A 17,904-nucleotide genomic window follows, 5' to 3' on the forward strand; every position below is an offset into this window, starting at 1 on the left:
ACCAGGACTCAAACTCTGGACCACGTGCACCAAAGGTGCGCGGACTAACTACTAAATTAACTCAGAAGGCTATACGGTTCGTAATAAATAAAGCAGAAAGCTAATCTATTTTGACAAGATACCATGTCATTGTTTTGATTATGCTCGTCAGACATCAGAAATGAATGAGTCAGATATAAATGCTCTAGACCAGTGGTTCCCAACCTAATTCCTATCTCCATTTTTTCACATCCTCTTGTCAGCGACCCCCTTATATTTTATGATTTGTAATAATCTTGTGAGAGATTTTTAATATACTCGAATAGATTAACACCAAATTTGGTCAGCTTATTCATACTACCAGGCACGTAGCCAGGATTTCGAAATAGGGGGGGTCCGTGACGAAATACTGTGATTATCACACCAGGGGCTCGATCATTCTAAATTATTTTAAGGGTAACATATATTCGTTCCTTTAGCCAGGATTTTGTAATCGGGGGGGGGATGACATGAAATACTATGGTTACACACCAGGGGATTGAGCAATCTAAACTATTTTACTGACAACATACCCATATTGGTCTTTTAGAACAATAAAATGAGGACATGTTAGTAAGTATTTTAAGAAATACTATGAACAAATCTTGAGTAAAAGAAAATGAAAAAGTATTTAAAAAGATATAGACTTCCGAGGTCATTCGAACTCGGTTCTACTTGTCTTCTTTCTTCTTCTTTTTCTTATCTTCGTTTAATGCCATCAAGGATAGCAACGAGATACTCTTCCGGGAGTAAAGACATCCTATAAAATGGATTAGAGGTGCCGTGAAATTCAAAATAGCTCATATTATTGTTGATTCTGGGCATTTCTTAAGTTCTACCTGAGAGTTTATGTTATCTATGCAGATAGAATTCTGAATACTTCGTTACAATAATAACAATTTAAACTCCCCTTCCGGTTTCCTCCACATAAAGCTCCTCATAAGAAAGAGTAACCAAACACTTGCTGTAGCTTTATATTTTTGACCCTGATTCATCTTTTTCTCGTTTCTTTTTTTTTTTTTTTTTTGTTTCATTCTTCCTTAATATTTTTCATTTCTGGATCCGAAGGGTGGGGGGGTCCGGACCCCCAGGACCCACCCTTGGCTACGTGCCTGATACTACAAATATCGAATCTAATCCATCATACTGTTTCAAAATGTAGGCCGTTTGAAAATTTTAAAACTTCATAACTCCCCTAATTTTGGGTCATATGATAAAAAAATAAAGTGATTTCAAATGTTAGTTAAAGAACTTGGACAGTTGTTAAAAAAAGTTACTGAGTATTTTAAATGACTCGATAATGTGTTACGAAAATTGAGCCAAACATTGCCGCATTAGTGAAATCACACCATGCTCAGGTATATCATTAGACTTCAATTTTAATTGTATTTCAATATGCAGGTTTTGCTGCATTTATATTTTTCTGATATTTTAGTATGCAGATCTCATTAGTTTCATATCGTACATCTTTCATTTAAATTAATTTTTAAACAACTCTGCACCTGTTGAATATGTTTAGTAGACTTATTTTTTTGTTTTTAACAGTAGGTATAAAAATAAAAATATTCGAAAAGCAGGAACGTAGTGAACTAGACAATACGATTTTGGATGTGATTCCCTTACCACAATATAGTGGCCCTACGTAGCGTAGTTGCTAACATTCTCGTCTTCGGTGCAAGCGATCCCGGGTTCGATTCCCGGTGGGGGCACTCGATTCGAAAAAGAGTAAAAAGCTTTTTCAGGCACCATTCATATAGGTCCCTAACACATAGGTCCCAGGCCGCTTCCTTAATCCTTTCTATCTTCCCTTTCCCCCAAAAGTGACAGGCTAAATGGCCATAGGTGCCGAAAGCCCAGATTCTATAAATCCTTAAAAATAAATAATAAAATATGCCTATCAGAACAAAATGCAAAACAATATTTAAAAATATTTTCTAATTATATTAGATTCTAGATTCTAAATCGGTATTAGATTCTAATTATATTTATCTCTTATGCTTATCTTCACGACACCCCATGAAACCCCCTTCGGGAGTCGCGATCCTCAGACCCTGCTCTAGACAGTGTGTACTGTAAACATAAAATTCAGATTTAAATGTCCTAGGAGAGTCTATACATATATGAACATTATTAAAAAATCATAAATAAATAAATAAGGGCAAGTGAAAATGTAGGACTATTTTCGCTTACATTAATGGGCCCGGTGGGAACACTCGGTCATAAAAGTATTTTTTTTTAAAAAAAACTTTCTCACGCAAGCCATCCTGAGGTTTTCCTCATTCACACCAGGTAAATGCTGGGATTGCACCTAACATAATGGCCCCAGGCTACTTCTTTCCGTCTCTGTTCCTTTCTTTCTTCTCCAACAGGAGAAGCTGAAGAAAACTCACGTACACAATGTTGTCTTCTATAAACTCGTGTAGTCGGGATTCGAACCAGAGACCTCTCACAACAGAGGTGAACGGTCTGTTACTGAGTCATCGTGCCTGCAGCATTTGTTCTGCAACAGATTTTGACAACATGAAATTTAGAGTATGCGAATAACTTATTGCCTGTTAAGATACAGATCATATTACAATCAAGCGGATATCTTTTTCGGGATTTAAAAACAATCCGGTCGGGCTTATGGAAAAATGGGGAAATGTCCTCTTTTGGGAAGGGGGAAAGTTACAGACAGCTGCTGCTAATTTTAATTTATTGTTATAGAAATAAGTGATTATTAAATGGAAACTTATGAAATATTACATATATGAGCGGCTCGGGCGAACATAATGGTAAGCACCACTTCCGATAAAATTGAGCTATTAAGTCTGGGATTCAACCATGGAACAGTATGTAGGTAGTTTAATTTCGGAAATGTACCTCCAGATGGCGGAGGAAGTTAGTTTGGTATATGGCATTGTATTGGATTGCATGGCAATATTGAACTTTTTTCCAGTTTAGTCGAAAGTTAGAAAATGTGACATACCGTTATGTTTCCCCGATCTGCTATCGTTAGGGGTCTTCACTACAGCGAAATTAAACTACCGCTAATTTTAGAGTTTTTCTGTAATGTCTTCAAAACAAATAAAAAATATTCGAAAAACAGGAACGTAGTGAACTAGACAATACGATTTTGCATGTGATACCTTTACCACAATTCATCTATCTACTTTCGGTATGCCGCTATTTACAGAACCCGCAAAAAAATGCTAAATCTATCTACAGTTGCAAATCGAAAGCAGATAGATGAGTTGTTATTACGGTATCACATGCAAAATCGTATTGCCTAGTTCACTACGTCTCTACTATTCGAATATTTTTATTTGTTTTCAAGATATTACGAGAAAAACTCTAAAATTAGCAGTAGTTCAATTTCGCTGTAGTGAAGATTCTTAATTTAAAATTGAACACAAGTCGTTGACAGTTTTAATCCTGCTTAGGCTTTTAAGGTATAAGAACCAAAAATAAACATTTACCATTTTAACCCTTTATTTGGATGTGCTGCTAACTAGCAGCGTCCTTTTTATTAGGTTATACGCACGAATGATAAATTCAGCGATCGTTTAATTGGCATTATTACTCTCATGCTATATCCATTATACGTGATTTACGGATCAATTGTTTAGATGGTTTTCATCTACGTCAACAGGGGATGGTCAAATTCAGTACTAAAGTAGCTTTATTTCCCGAGTTCTGCGCAACTAGGTTTTGTTTGAGGTTTCTTAGTCTACAGAAAGACATTTCAGCCTAACTGCTGCTGATTACTCCTTCTAAGAAATATTCTTGATTATAATTGATTTTATATTATAGGCAATATTGCTCACTAGCAATACATGATTAGTTATTTTAAATTAATATTGCTTAGAAATAAACATCCTGTACTTTGATCCAGAATCAAAAGTACTTTAAAAATACCGAAATATGATCAGTGAAACATGTATCAGCTATAACAACAAACTTAAACTTTTTACTGAATTTTTCAATGCTTATTAATTAAGAGTCTATCACTGCGAAATTAAAATACCGCTTCTGTGATATCTTCAAATTAATTATGTGATATCTTCAAATAGATAAAACATAATCGAAAAGTAGATCAAGACCTCCCTAGACGATGTTATTTTGCATGAGGTGCCGTTATCAGGAGTCACCTAGTAGCTTTTCGTTTGCTGTTATTTAGAAATGCGTAAATAAATGCCGATTTCCTAAATGGCTGGAAATGGAAAGCAGATAAATGAGTCGTGATAACGGTATCTCACGCAAAATAAACTGTCTAGGAAGGTCTTGTTCCACTTTTCGATTATCTTTTATCTATGTGAAGATATCACATAATTACTGTAAAATTAGCGGTATTTTAATTTCGCAGTGATGAGGCCTCTTAAAGGGTCAACAAACACCTGAAATAATATGAACTTAGGATCTTGAATATCCCTCTTCCTCATTTGAGGAACTTTTATGGGGGAGCGGTGACTCAGTGGTAGAGCGTTCACCTCCGGTGCTTGGGGTCCCTGGTTCGATCCCAGCTCGCGCCGTGTGAACTTTGTGGTGGACAAACACCGTGCTAGTGGGTTTTCTCGGGCTTCTCCAGTTTCCTCCCACTTTGTTCATTCCACCATTTCTCTCATCATCACCGTCTCCTTTAGCCTAACCGGCATAACCGTGGGACGTAAAACTTAAAGATTTCATTTTGAGGAAATTTTACGTACGCCACGGGTTGTTAATCTGTTGCATGGCAGTACTATTTCCGTAATCGGATTGTAAAAGTTTTGTTGTAATAATTTTATGTACTCGCTATATCGTTAAGAGATTTGTCGAGTAATTACTATTTTGTACAATCTAAAAATTGTGGTAACACTAGCCAGAAAAGGTAATTAAAGTCTATGGTAGTGAGTCTTAGAATTTAGCATAATAAATCATAGTGATGTGCAGAATAAGACATTATATACTGTAAGCTTACAGTATCAGCCACACCAATGGTGTAAGAATTAACGGTAAGTATTTAAAACATTTAAACACTGAACTCCTTGAAATTTCGAAGTTGCGCTGTTTATTATTATTATTATTATTATTATTATTATATGCGCAGCACCGTAACTTAGATGTTTTTCTGGGGCAAGCATTAATACGCGTATTTGGGCCCCCTAGAAAAAGTTGGTTTTCTAATTCTTTGGCTTCCACTTTCCATCTTTGTCTTACTCTTTATGGGCATCTGGAACCTGTGGTCCCTCCCTCACAGCAAGGTCTGTGGGGCCGTTAGTTACACCCCTGGGCCCGTTTCATACATGGTCAATTAATTAAGGGGACAATATTGACAAATCTCAATGCTATCAAACTATACAAACAATTATTATTTCTAGGGCCCCTAATAGTAGACACTTTTTTTTTTTTTTACTGAAATGGACCTATGACTTTTTTTTGTTTCATTTACCTTTTGTGTGCTGTTTTGTTTATGTAATGTAGTGAACCTGTTTGATGCTTCATTTATCATTTCATGTTCATATCGTGTATGGAGTAAGAAAATTTAGTCTTAAAGTTGGCTCCCCTCGAATTTCGGGGATCTTTCCTGGGGGGGGGGAGTTGCCCCTGCCCCCCACAAGTTACGGCCCTGTATATGCGTTGTTAAACAAGTATTAAATTAAATAAGGTACTTTATCATAAAATCTACATTATCATTATTATGAAAGCTACATTCAGGGAAGTATTTAACATTTTTGCCTCTCCGCGCCGTTAAAAAAGAATTATATGGATATTTAACATTAATATTTAAATGGATTAATAAACGTTCAAAACTACAGATAATTCTAGAAGTTAACCAACATTGGAAAGGTTTCGAAATTACGATAAAAAGAATACGGTGTCAGTAATGGAAGAGGAGAGATAATGAACATATATTCGTAGCTAGAAGGTTAATTACCACTTTTTATCCAAACAGATTTTTGTTGTATGAATACTTGCAACAATAAAAATCTCGTGTCATATCCAAGTGTGTCTGAAATTTCCAGAAGTGCAGTATGAAAAAAAAAAAAAAAAAAAATTAAAAATTGGTACCCCCCAAATCTTGCTACTACGGGATATGGTCCACGTTGACTCATGGGTAAGCGCTGCCCTGGCTATATTCCAATACCGTCTTCTTCAATCCAGATTGAAATTTTCGAAACAATAATGCAGCGTTTCCCAACCGGCGTGCCGCGAATGGACCGCTGGTGTGCCGCGAGGAAATCGAAACATTATTAATTCTATAGCAACCAAATTGCAAGACATAAGGAAAAATGTATATTTTTGTATTTTACATTACTATGAATTTCTAGCATGGAAAAAAATACTGTAATTGTAATATATTATTCTACATCTATTACTGTGTAGCAGACAGTATTTCGGCTCATGTACGTTCCCACAGTTAGCTGCTATGTTACGCTTCAATTGAGAGTCATACTAACACCGAGAAATGGAAGCATTTGTACGGTACGCGTCAAATGAACGTTCGTAAAACACAAATTCGCACATGAATGACAGAACAACACTTTGTTCAACAGCTGTGTTTTGACTTCGACGCATCGCAAGCTGTGTGATTGCAATAATATGCACCGGTTTTTGTTAAAACAGCAAAGTTAAAAGTACAAGACATTTGTTTGTTTGTTCGTTATTTAGTGATCTTCGTTCTTAGTGAAAGGTTGGATACAGTTTTCGAAAAAGAAAGCGTATTTTTAAAAATCTGAGTACTATATTTCATTGCAATTGTTTTCTATTTTAAAATTAAAATAAAAAATAAGCATAATGAATTAGCATAGGGGAAAACCAGTGATCGAGCTTTCATCTCTCTGAGAAGGAAATCAGTAATCACAGAAAAAAATACCATGGTATTTCATATTTGCAAATAATAATAATAATAATGATAATAATAATAATAATAATAATAATAATAATAATAATAATAATAATAATAATAATAATAATAATATCTATGAGTGTGCCGCGAAAATTCAAGTTACACCCGTAGTGTGCCGCAAGTTGAAAATGGCTGGGAAACGCTGCAATAATGAGTAATGAAAGACTATTGTCACTATAAAATGAAGTGTTTAGCGTTCTGTCTAACGGAATGACATCATTTTTTTGCTTCTATTCCTGACCACCGATTGCCTGCATTGTTCAAGTTGTTCTGTGTAGTGATGCGATGCAGAGCAGAAGAATTGTCTACAGCGAAACTTCTATCAATTCTTCCTATACATGGTGAGTCATAATCTTGATTTCTGAGGTTCATAATTGAATGATTGACTTATTTAAAAAGTTGAGAACATAAATACTTCTACAAGCCGCAATAGGAGAGGAGAGATGGACTCAAGGCGAGAAATTTTGTGGGGTCAGGAGATTCTCCCACTTCAAATTTTTGGAAGAATATACTCCCCACTAATAACTGACTGGGAGGGAAGTAAAGTGACATTATTGTTAGAAATTTGCAAATAACGTGACACTGTGGTGGGGGGCGAGACGAGTGTCAAATTCAATGTATTGTTCTTCTAAGCATAAATGATATACAGGGCGTTTTTATAGGAATTTTGTTCTGAATTTTTATCTCGCATTGTATTACAGCAATGGCTACCATTTTTTAAATATGCTTTTCACAAGTGTATTGGCTACATATTAGTTTCATTTTTGTTAGCGTAGAGTGACTGCAAGGGTTGCCAGGACCCCCAAAATTCTATTTTTTCATAGTTTTAAGGATTTTTGTTTCTTCTTCTACGAATAGGGCGAGAATTGCACAAGTGTCACTTTGTTGGGATCAATGTCAAATAAACTTTCTAATGAGATAACAATAATTACCTTGTGATAATTAGCGGTGTCACCAGGGCTCCTAACGTTAGACCCTACGATTTCGTTCAAATTCCTACCTGGTGTATAAAGGATAACGAATCGATCTCTGCTTATATAGTCGATCTCTGGTATGAATAGTATTCTTTGTGTTAAATACCACTGTAGCAGCTGTTGTGTGCTCAAATGTAGCATCTCTTTTCAGTACCGAGACTATATGAGACGTAGACCTGCAGTGTACAATAGAATCCGAAACACCGTAATAATGCTTTCGAATTTCAAAGTTCTCCTACTAGGAAGCGAACATGAGAACCCGTGTACCAAAGGAATGCGCTACCCACTAGACCAGGGCGCAAAATTTCAAAGTCAGACGCAGTCACCAATCCAAAAATGATAGTCGCCAGTAGCTCTTATGTACAAATTACGAGAAGTCCACTCCTTCCCTCTTAAGTTTGACAAAGAAAGAGATTACATCAGAGCATACAATTTCAAAACAAGACAATTAGATTCAGGATAATCAATTTTGAATTGAACAATTCATATACATGTTAAAAAAAATATCTTATCTTAAGATTTCACGTTTGTGTAACGCTCTCTCTCTCTCTCTCTCTCTCTGCAGTGAAGTACCAGTTGTCAATTGCAGTTTTCAGATCAAAGTCCTTAAGTGAAGAGCCGTTGATGGAAATTGTCAGCAAATCATCCCCTGTGTCAGTCTTCAATGAATTCCTGTAGGCAGTCTTAGCTCTGATGAGACAATGGAAGCTTCTCTTACACGAAGCAGTACTCACAGGTAAAACTCCACAAAATCTGACAATTGGAAGCAAATTTGGCAATCTCGTAATGAAGTTTTCACTGTAAATCTTTTTCAGTGTCAGATTCAACATCAATGAAGAAAACAAGATTATATTCTGCCCACTCTGCTAAGACAAGGTCCACTTTTTCACTGAAATTGCGAAGCAGTATGAGTTTAGGCAGGAACCATTTCTACTGAACACTGGTCGCCAGCTCTAAATTTATAGTCGTCATTGGCGACCGGAAATTTTGCGCCCTGCACTAGACCATCAGAAGGGAGGACCGTAGTTTAACAAACAGTTATTGTAGTAATCTTACAGTGTATCCAAAACAACTCAATTCCCATGAAAAAGCGTACCATCTTTGGAAATATAAAGATTAATTCATAACCTTACATTCATACATCACATGCTAAATAATGACTTTGCATCTAATCATACGGAAGAGAGATTAATTTTTAAGTGATTTATTCAAAAACACGCAACCGAAGCAAAGTACTGTTCTCTACACGTAGTGGATCCTTATAATAAAATTCATAACTTTAGTTTCAAATCGATTTCTTTTCGATAATCAATGTAGGCTCAAAAAATGATTGGATAGGTAAAGTTTAATATAATGTAAACCATTATCTTTTGATTGTTTTATACTAACCATACAGGATACGTTTCTAATTTATTTTTTAAAAATACTTTTCTCTGTAAGCTTTGATTTGCCTTGAATCGAAAAGAGCTTTTAGGTTTTCTGTCTTTATATGTATAAATCCAAACTTAGCCGAAAATATTTTATAAAATAAGCGGGTATTGCTACTAATGCAAACAGGGCGAACAAAAACCTCCGTAAATTTAAGAAAAAATATAAGACAGAGAGAGAGAGAGAGAGAGAGAGAGAGAGAGAGAGAAAGAGAGAGAGAAAGAAAGAAAGACAGAAAGAAAGAAAACTTGGATATTATGAAAAATATTTTTCAAATTATCTTACTGCCTTTGATGCATTTATATAACAAACAGAAAGAATAACTTTTGTCTAGAAAAAGAACCAAATAAATCAGAAGAACTTACCTTGTGTTCTTGCTTGGATTGGATGATTTTTGGTCAAATCTGTGTGTGACATCATAATACGAAACGGCGAAGAGTAATAATCCAAAACATGCTATGGTGCAGAAATGAACAGCTTGCTTCATAGCGGAAGTCCTTTGGAGAAAGGAAGAACAATTAACATTCTCAATGATACACATACCAATGACAAGGAACAAAAATGTAATAAATTCTTATCTCGATACATTGACAAGGAAAACACACAACCGCTACGTAAACGTTTATGTTGAATCAGAGAAACAGGGAACGGCGATCGCGAGCGCACAGCTTCCGAAGACGGAATGACAATCCTATCCTTTCAGTCGGAGAGTCGTCGAGTTGTGTTGAGAGGTCGGGGAGGAGAGAAAGAGAAAGGGAAAAAAAAAAGAAAGATTGACAATTCTGAAAACAGATTTTCACAGGGAGGAAATTTGTTTTTGAGAGATACTTGAAGAAGGCGAAAGCTAAAACCGCGGAAAGAGCTCATTGGCTATAATATTTCAATGTTAAAATCTACGCGCATGCGCTGTGTCACAGAAAACAAATCACAACGCGCTGTCACTGGCGGGATTAAATATAGCAACGAGCAGTCCGCATTTTCCTCGTTGTTTAGCGGGATTTTTCCTAACATTGTTTTTCCCTCTCCTGCTTAACCTATATGATGTTAATTGTGACTTTATATTTAAAACAGAGAAAAAAACATATATAAAAGGAAAAAGAAACAAAAATACTATGTATGCATCGACATGCTTCGTCTGTTGTGTTGTGATTTATCGATCCAGTCATGAACATTATCTGCCCTTTTCAAAAGTTTCTGCGCTTACCTGTGTATATGACCTTTTATGCAACTTGCGCTCGCTTACCCATCCCTCTCCCTCTGTGTTTCACTATAACATTATTTTCAATTCAGAGTTTCCATCCATCATAAAATATATCTAGATTTTTCTTGGGTTAAAAAAGGATCACAAGTATATGTTTTTCATTGTTTCTATATGTCTTTTCTTTCTCTCATCCAGCTCTAGGGGGGCGCGGTGGCTCAGTGGTAGAGCGTTCACCTCCGGTGCTTGGGGTCCCTGGTTCGATCCCAGCTCGCGCCGTGTGTACTTTGTGGTGGACAAACATCGTGCTCGTGGGTTTTCTCGGGGTTCTCCCGTTTCCCCCCACTTTCTTCATTCCACCATTTCACTCATCTCTCATCATCACCGTCTCCTTTAGCCTAACCGGCATAACCGTGGGACGTAAAACTTAAAGATTTCATTTCATTTTTTCTCATCCAGCTCTAATGTCGTGCTTCTCTTCAAGTTCTCGTGAGCTCACTGAAATAAAGCAGTGTATGATCTAATCTGTACTTAGATCAGGGCCGTCGCGATAGCCCCGGGCGCCGCGACCAGGGGGCCGACGGGACGACAAATCAACAAAATTCAAGGAATTCAGATTATGATGATAAATGATTTAAAAAAAAAAAACATTAATGTTAATTCAGATATTTTAATAATGATCAGGTCACGGCTAAGTAAAATCTAAGGACAACACAACAGTCTTAATGCCCAGTTATAGTGACATGTACATAATTGTCTAACATACACTATTGTACAACATTATTATACATACACAAATATGTCTTTTAATTATGCAGAAGTTATTGCCTGATAATTGTTTTGAACTTGATTTCGGACATACTAAATACATCTACTACATGAAATCTAATCATTTCGTTATATGAAGCACACATTCCCCACAGAGGAGACTTACGTAATATGTTAGTTCTTGCTTTTCTACAATAGAATGTCCCAGTGTTTGCTGTTCTAGTCTTACCTATTAGGACACGTAATAATACTTCTGAAACGAATTCTGGACAGTCAATTTTACCGTTTAATAATTTATGTAAGAACAGATCAAACATCCATATCCTTTTTAATAATGTTTGAAAACGAAAATTCGTTACTAAGTTTTCGTAGGGGACATACTTTGGGACATTGTATGCAAGCGTTTTTTTTTAAATTTAAACTGTATACTTTCTATTGCATCCGAGTATTTAGTGATATTTGGTATCCAAACAGTACAAAGTATTCTAATTTTGACCTCACATATGAAAAATATAACCTTATAAATGTTGATTCTTTGTAGAAATCCTGCCTTATCCTATAAATTAAACCTAGGTTTCTATATGTACTACCCGTTATTGCGTCAACGTGTTGAGCAAAGATTAATTTGCTATCAAATATAACTTCTAGATTTTTAATAGTATTTATAGTAGACAAGGAAATGCCACTTATTGTATAGGTAAAGTTAATTGGATTTTCTTTCCTCGTGAAAGATACAGAGTTACATTTGGACACATTCAGAATTTATTATTATCACGCCATATTTGAACTCTTTGTATATCCTATTGAAGTTTCACGCAATCATCAATTGAACGTACTTTGAAGTATAATTTGAGATTGTCGGCAAAATGAAAAACTCGAAAAGTTTTAATGCACACAGAAATATCATTAATAACAAGAAGAAATATCAGGGGGACTTAGATTAGATCCTTGAGGGACTCCCGATAGAGTATTGAACTTAAAAATTACCCGTAATTGAAACACAGGATTATTCAACTGAAACTCTCTCCAGCCCTCTGTGAGAAGAGTTTTCTTTCTTTTTAAAAAAAAAAATCTTGGAATTTAATATTTGTATTGTTATTTGTATATTCTATGCCACTGGCGTCTCTGGCATGTAAAATTTGGGGGGGACATCGAAGAAAGTGATTAAAATGGTGCTACCTATCCCAACCTGTTTATTATCTTCGATTCCATTTGTTACCTTTCTGCTTACCTTCACGGATCCCCTAAGGTATATAAAAAACTCTGATATAATCGTTCCACAGCCTGAATAATATATTCCAAATAAATATAATTATTATTATCTATTTATTTGTTATTCTGTCGTTAGTAAATAAATTAAATTAGAATGAAATATTGAATATTTTGTACTTCAAAATATTGGGGGGACGCAACCCCCTCGTCCCCTCCGCCAGAGACGCCTATGAGATGCCTTAAAAAATTGACATAATACCAACTTATTTCATCTTATATTCCATATTTAAATCTAGGAGTACAGAATAATCTCTGGTTGTTTCTCATAACACACTGTTGATGGTGGGAGCGCCTGGGAATTCACGCCCCAGGCGCTTACAACTCACGCGACTGCCATGTGTTAGATGGAGTAATCGTTCAGAAAAATAAGAAAGTGTTGACAGTACGGCTTTTATCTATCGTTGCAAAAAAAAAAAAAAAAAAAAAAGGAAAAACTTGAAAGAAAAATATAATAGACCTGTCGAGAAAACTAACAATAACAGTGAATATCCTAGAAATAGTATTGCCTAAAAATAATGTTGCCTATGAGACGAGCAGTGCTTTTTGAGACGAGACGAGAAATTTCACAAATCTAAAGGGCAACACTAGTTCACCCAAGTCTTAGATCTCGAACACTCTTTTCGTATTATAGTTCACCCAAGTCTTAGATCTCGAACACTGTTTTCGTATTATAGTTCACCCAAGTCTTAGATCTCGAACACTGTTTTCGTATTATAGTTCACCCAAGTCTTAGATCTCGAACACTGTTTTCGTATTATAGTTCACCCAAGTCTTAGATCTCGAACACTGTTTTCGTATTATAGTTCACCCAAGTCTTAGATCTCGAACACTGTTTTCGTATTATAGTTCACCCAAGTCTTAGATCTCGAACACTGTTTTCGTATTATAGTTCACCCAAGTCTTAGATCTCGAACACTGTTTTCGTATTATAGTTCACCCAAGTCTTAGATCTCGAACACTGTTTTCGTATTATAGTTCACCCAAGTCTTAGATCTCGAACACTGTTTTCGTATTATAGCATACCGTGCATACCGTGCATACCGTTGTGAAGATCATTCCATCAGCTTTCAAATCTGCTATGTCTCACCTCTGTAGAATAAATACAGGGTGAGCAATAAGCAACGCAGGGTGGGGTCAAAAATGGTTCACAACCTGTAGCTCTCAAGCCGTTGAGTTTCAGACCAATGTTCATATGAACTTTTTTGCTTAGAATCGCACATACTACCATTTACCAAAATATTGCCCCTTCCTTCTGGGACACCCTGTATATCGATGTTCGAAGGTGGGGGTGATATATATATATATATATATATATATATATATATATATATATATAGAGAGAGAGAGAGAGAGAGAGAGAGAGAGAGAGATAAATATAGATATAGATATGGATATAGATATACGTTTTACAGTACTTTTAGTTAAGAAAATATTTTGTATAATATGTGGTACATTTCTCTTCAGGCTTCCCAATCACCTCTCCTCCCGCGATACTCTCCTAGAGCTCCCAGATGACTTTCATAAAACTCTTTCAAATTTGATACAATATTATCTATATCTTTTAAAACTTGTTTTCATAATTTCCAGTACTTGATATTAAATACTCAGCCAAAAACGAGATATAGGTTTAGCCCTCTAATGTAAGATGGACCATTCCCTTTCCGATTAAAAGATATGTTCTGCGTTATTATTCGTAAAAAATGTTTATGGAAATGAGGCATATTTGTTGACACTTTCCAATCATTCCAACTAGTTGCATTTAAACTCAATTGAAAACGAGAGAGTGAACTTATCTCCTTGCCCCCGTCTTCTTTTTAAATAAAATACTAGCTAAGCCTGCGCTCTCTACACAGCATCATTCACACATAAGCATGAATATCCTTGTCATTCCTCACAAAATATGTGCATGTCCCTTATAGACACAATTGAAGGATGTCTTGATAAAAATCGGGCAACGAGTATCATAAAGGGGAGATTTTTTTGATTATTTTTTTCAATATCTCGCTCCGTTTGCAAGATTGAGCCTACTTCTGGTTGGAGTTTCTAATTCATGTATGATTAGTGTTTTCTTTGTTCTTGCATGCAGCATGTAATAAGCAAATATACTACATACACAATTAATTATAATATCAGTGATATATGGTGTTCATTGGGCGAAACACCCCAAACAATAAAGATTCATCTTAGACTGGAGAAATGGTTATCTTTCGTTTCTCATTAAATTATTATCATTTGACCACGAAACAAACGCCGGAGAGATTTACTACTACCGTATACAAATATGTAGTGTTGAAATGTATAACTTATAGGATATGATGCTTCTTTAAAATTTCAACACTTCCAATATACCCCTCAAAAAATGTAATACAGAAATAACTGCCATGTTTTTTTTTTTTAAATATTCAATTAGAACTGGACAATTTACACAAAATTTGCAATCGACCAGCGAAAATGGCATGTTTCTAGCACTTGTGGTTTTTAAGATCTCATTGTCGAAAGGAGGCAAACATATTTATAAACTTTTCTTTGGAGGCAAACATATAAACCTAACATTTTAATATATAAATGTTTCATGACAACTTTCGTAAAAAAAAAAAAAAAAAAAAAAAAAAAAAATTGTGGTCGGTTGTGGTGTAGTTCCAACGAACTTAACAGTAAAAAGTTCGTTACTGAATTTTTTCTCTCTCTTTCTCTATGTGTGTGTGTGTGTGTGCCTATTATTTAGGAATTTTTTCAATTTTGAGCCCTCAATTCGATAGAACATCAAAAGGGGGGCGCGGTGGCTCAGTGGTAGAGCGTTCACCTCTGGTGCTTGGGGACCCGGGTTCGATCCCAGCCCCCGCCATGTGAACTTTGTGGTGGACAAACACCGTGCTCGTGGGTTTTCTCGGGGTTCTCCCGTTTCCTCCCACTTTCTTCATTCCACCATTTCACTCATCTCTCATCATCACCGTCTCCTTTAGCCTAACCGGCATAACCGTGGGACGTAAAACTCAAAGATTTCATTTCACTTTCATTTTTTTTCATTTCGATAGAGCATCAACAACTATCTGAAAGAAGACATGGAATTTTTTTCGCGTCACTCTTACTGTTCCCGAGATATTTGCTTAAAAAAAAAAAAAGTTCCCATTTCGGGAGATTTAAGGAGCCAAATCTCGGTGACCGTATGTCATAGAGAGATTATATTGGTGTTGATCAATACCTATGAGCATGTTGAACATTTTTGTATCAAATAGTAAAGGTGGCCACTTACGCGTATCTGCATTTTCAGTATATATACCATGATAAAAAATGACAGCTCAATATAGCTAATTCAATAGATCCCCTAATACGCAGGTTCCAAATATGTAAGTGTATTATCTATTGAATTTAATCAAATAAATTTAATATACAATTTCATACAAATTTCGAACAAAAAAAAAAAAAAACTTTTTAAGTTCGTTCTCAGGAATGCTCTTCGAGTATTCTCAACTGATTTTTTTTTCTGAAACTTTCGAATCGTCTTAATTGCTTGGAGATGATATGGGCCAGTGACGGGGGAGTGCATTTTCCTTGATTTTATATAACATATTTTCAGCGAAAATTCATTTAAAAGAACACTCAGAATTCTTTACAGAACATTCATTTAACAGAATTTAGTAGATTTTTTGTTGAAGATTAGAGATTTATACCTAAAAATTGGAATTGAAATTAGTGAGAGAGAGGATCGCTCGATTAAACAATGCACAACATCACTACTTTTAGTCAAAACAAAAGTAGATCTGCCTTAATATTAGAGCATGTCAAGTTTATTAGCTTCCATATTTCTGATACGTAATAAACTCAAGTTGTATAACGAGAAGAAGTACGCAATTGAAGAAATGGTCCAAAATTACCACAGTGTTAGTGAAAAGAAAGGGAAAAGAGAGTCAGAGAGAGAAAAGATTTCTACAATCAAATGCATATATGTTGCAAAGTTTGGGTAATGCTCAGCAAACGCAATTAATTCTTATTATGACACTTTTAATTAACGCCTTGTTTTCTTTCCTTTGTTTAAATAGAAAATGGCCTTTTCAGACTAATTAACCTACTTCGTTAACAAGCTTTGCAAATGTAAACGAGGGCAATCACAGAGTAAGGAATGTATTGAGCTTTGAACATTAGGAGTTCCTTCGGCTAATTCTAGAGCTCTTCTCCTTCGATACGATAGACTCGAGTTCAACACCCGGTTGGAGATAATGTGATTTGGATCATACATTGAGCTATTGCTTCATGTTTTTACATTAACTCTCAGTTTACAACAGTAACGGATTAGAAGTGCTTAAAATCAGCACTAGCCCGAATATAAAAGAAAGAAGAAATTATTATTGTATAAACAAATATATCTGTATATTTACAAATCTTATGCCAACAACGTGTATTTATATAATTATTTCTACGTGTGTTTATTCAATAATAATTTCCCCTTTCTTTTATATTCGGGTTAGTGGTGATTTTAAGCACTTTTAGCCTATTACCGTTGTAAGTTGGAGATATTGTCGATTGAAATTCTACGTAGAGTTATTGCTCCATGCTCTTACATTAGATACTGTCGTTTGTAATCTTTCGTTGAGCTCTTCCTCCATGCTTTTATATTATTATTTGCTAATTGGAGATGCTGTGGTTTGTAATCCTATGTTGAGTTATTGCTTCATGCTATTATATTATTAATTCCCAGTTGGAGATAATGGGATTGGAGCTCTATGTTGAGTTATTGCTTCATGCTTTTACATTAGATATTGAGGTTCGTAATCTTTCGTTGAGCTATTGCTCCATTCTTTTATATTATTAATTCCTTACTGGAGATACTGTGGTTTGTAATCCTTTGTTGAGTTATTGCTTCATGCTTTTATATTATTAATTCCCAGTTGGAGATCATGTGAATTGGAATTCTAAGTTGAGTTATTGCTCCATGCTTTTATATTATTAATTCCTTACTGGAGATACTGTGGTTTGTAATCCTATGTTGAGTTATTGCTTCATGCTTTTATATTATTAATTCCCAGTTGGAGATAATGGGATTGGAACTCTATGTTGAGTTATTGCTCCATGCTTTTACATTAGATATTGTGGTTCGTAATCTTTCGTTGAGCTATTGCTCCATGCTTTTATATTATTAATTCCTTACTGGAGATACTGTGGTTTGTAATCCTTTGTTGAGTTATTGCTTCATGCTTTTATATTATTAATTCCCAGTTGGAGATCATGTGAATTGGAATTCTAAGTTGAGTTATTGCTCCATGCTTTTATATTATTAATTCCTTACTGGAGATACTGTGGTTTGTAATCCTTTGTTGAGTTATTGCGTCATGCTTTTATATTATTAATTCCCAGTTGGAGATCATGTGAATTGGAATTCTAAG

General features: G+C 35.3%; 1 protein-coding gene across 1 annotated transcript in view; it reads right to left on the reverse strand.

Annotated features, from left to right (window-relative positions):
* The window catches only part of LOC145680447 (galactosylceramide sulfotransferase-like), a 182,454-nt gene that overhangs the window by 93,448 nt on the left and 71,102 nt on the right, over positions 1-17,904 (reverse strand). Inside the window, exon 2 of the mRNA XM_081750987.1 lies at positions 9,651-9,782. Coding sequence (XP_081607113.1) covers positions 9,651-9,772 — 122 coding nt within the window. The 5' untranslated portion in view covers positions 9,773-9,782. The remainder of the gene's footprint in view (positions 1-9,650; positions 9,783-17,904) is intronic.

This window comes from Thermobia domestica, chromosome 3, assembly GCF_964235325.1.
Source record: "Thermobia domestica chromosome 3, izTheDome1.hap1.1, whole genome shotgun sequence".
NCBI classification, from domain to species: domain Eukaryota; kingdom Metazoa; phylum Arthropoda; class Insecta; order Zygentoma; family Lepismatidae; genus Thermobia; species Thermobia domestica.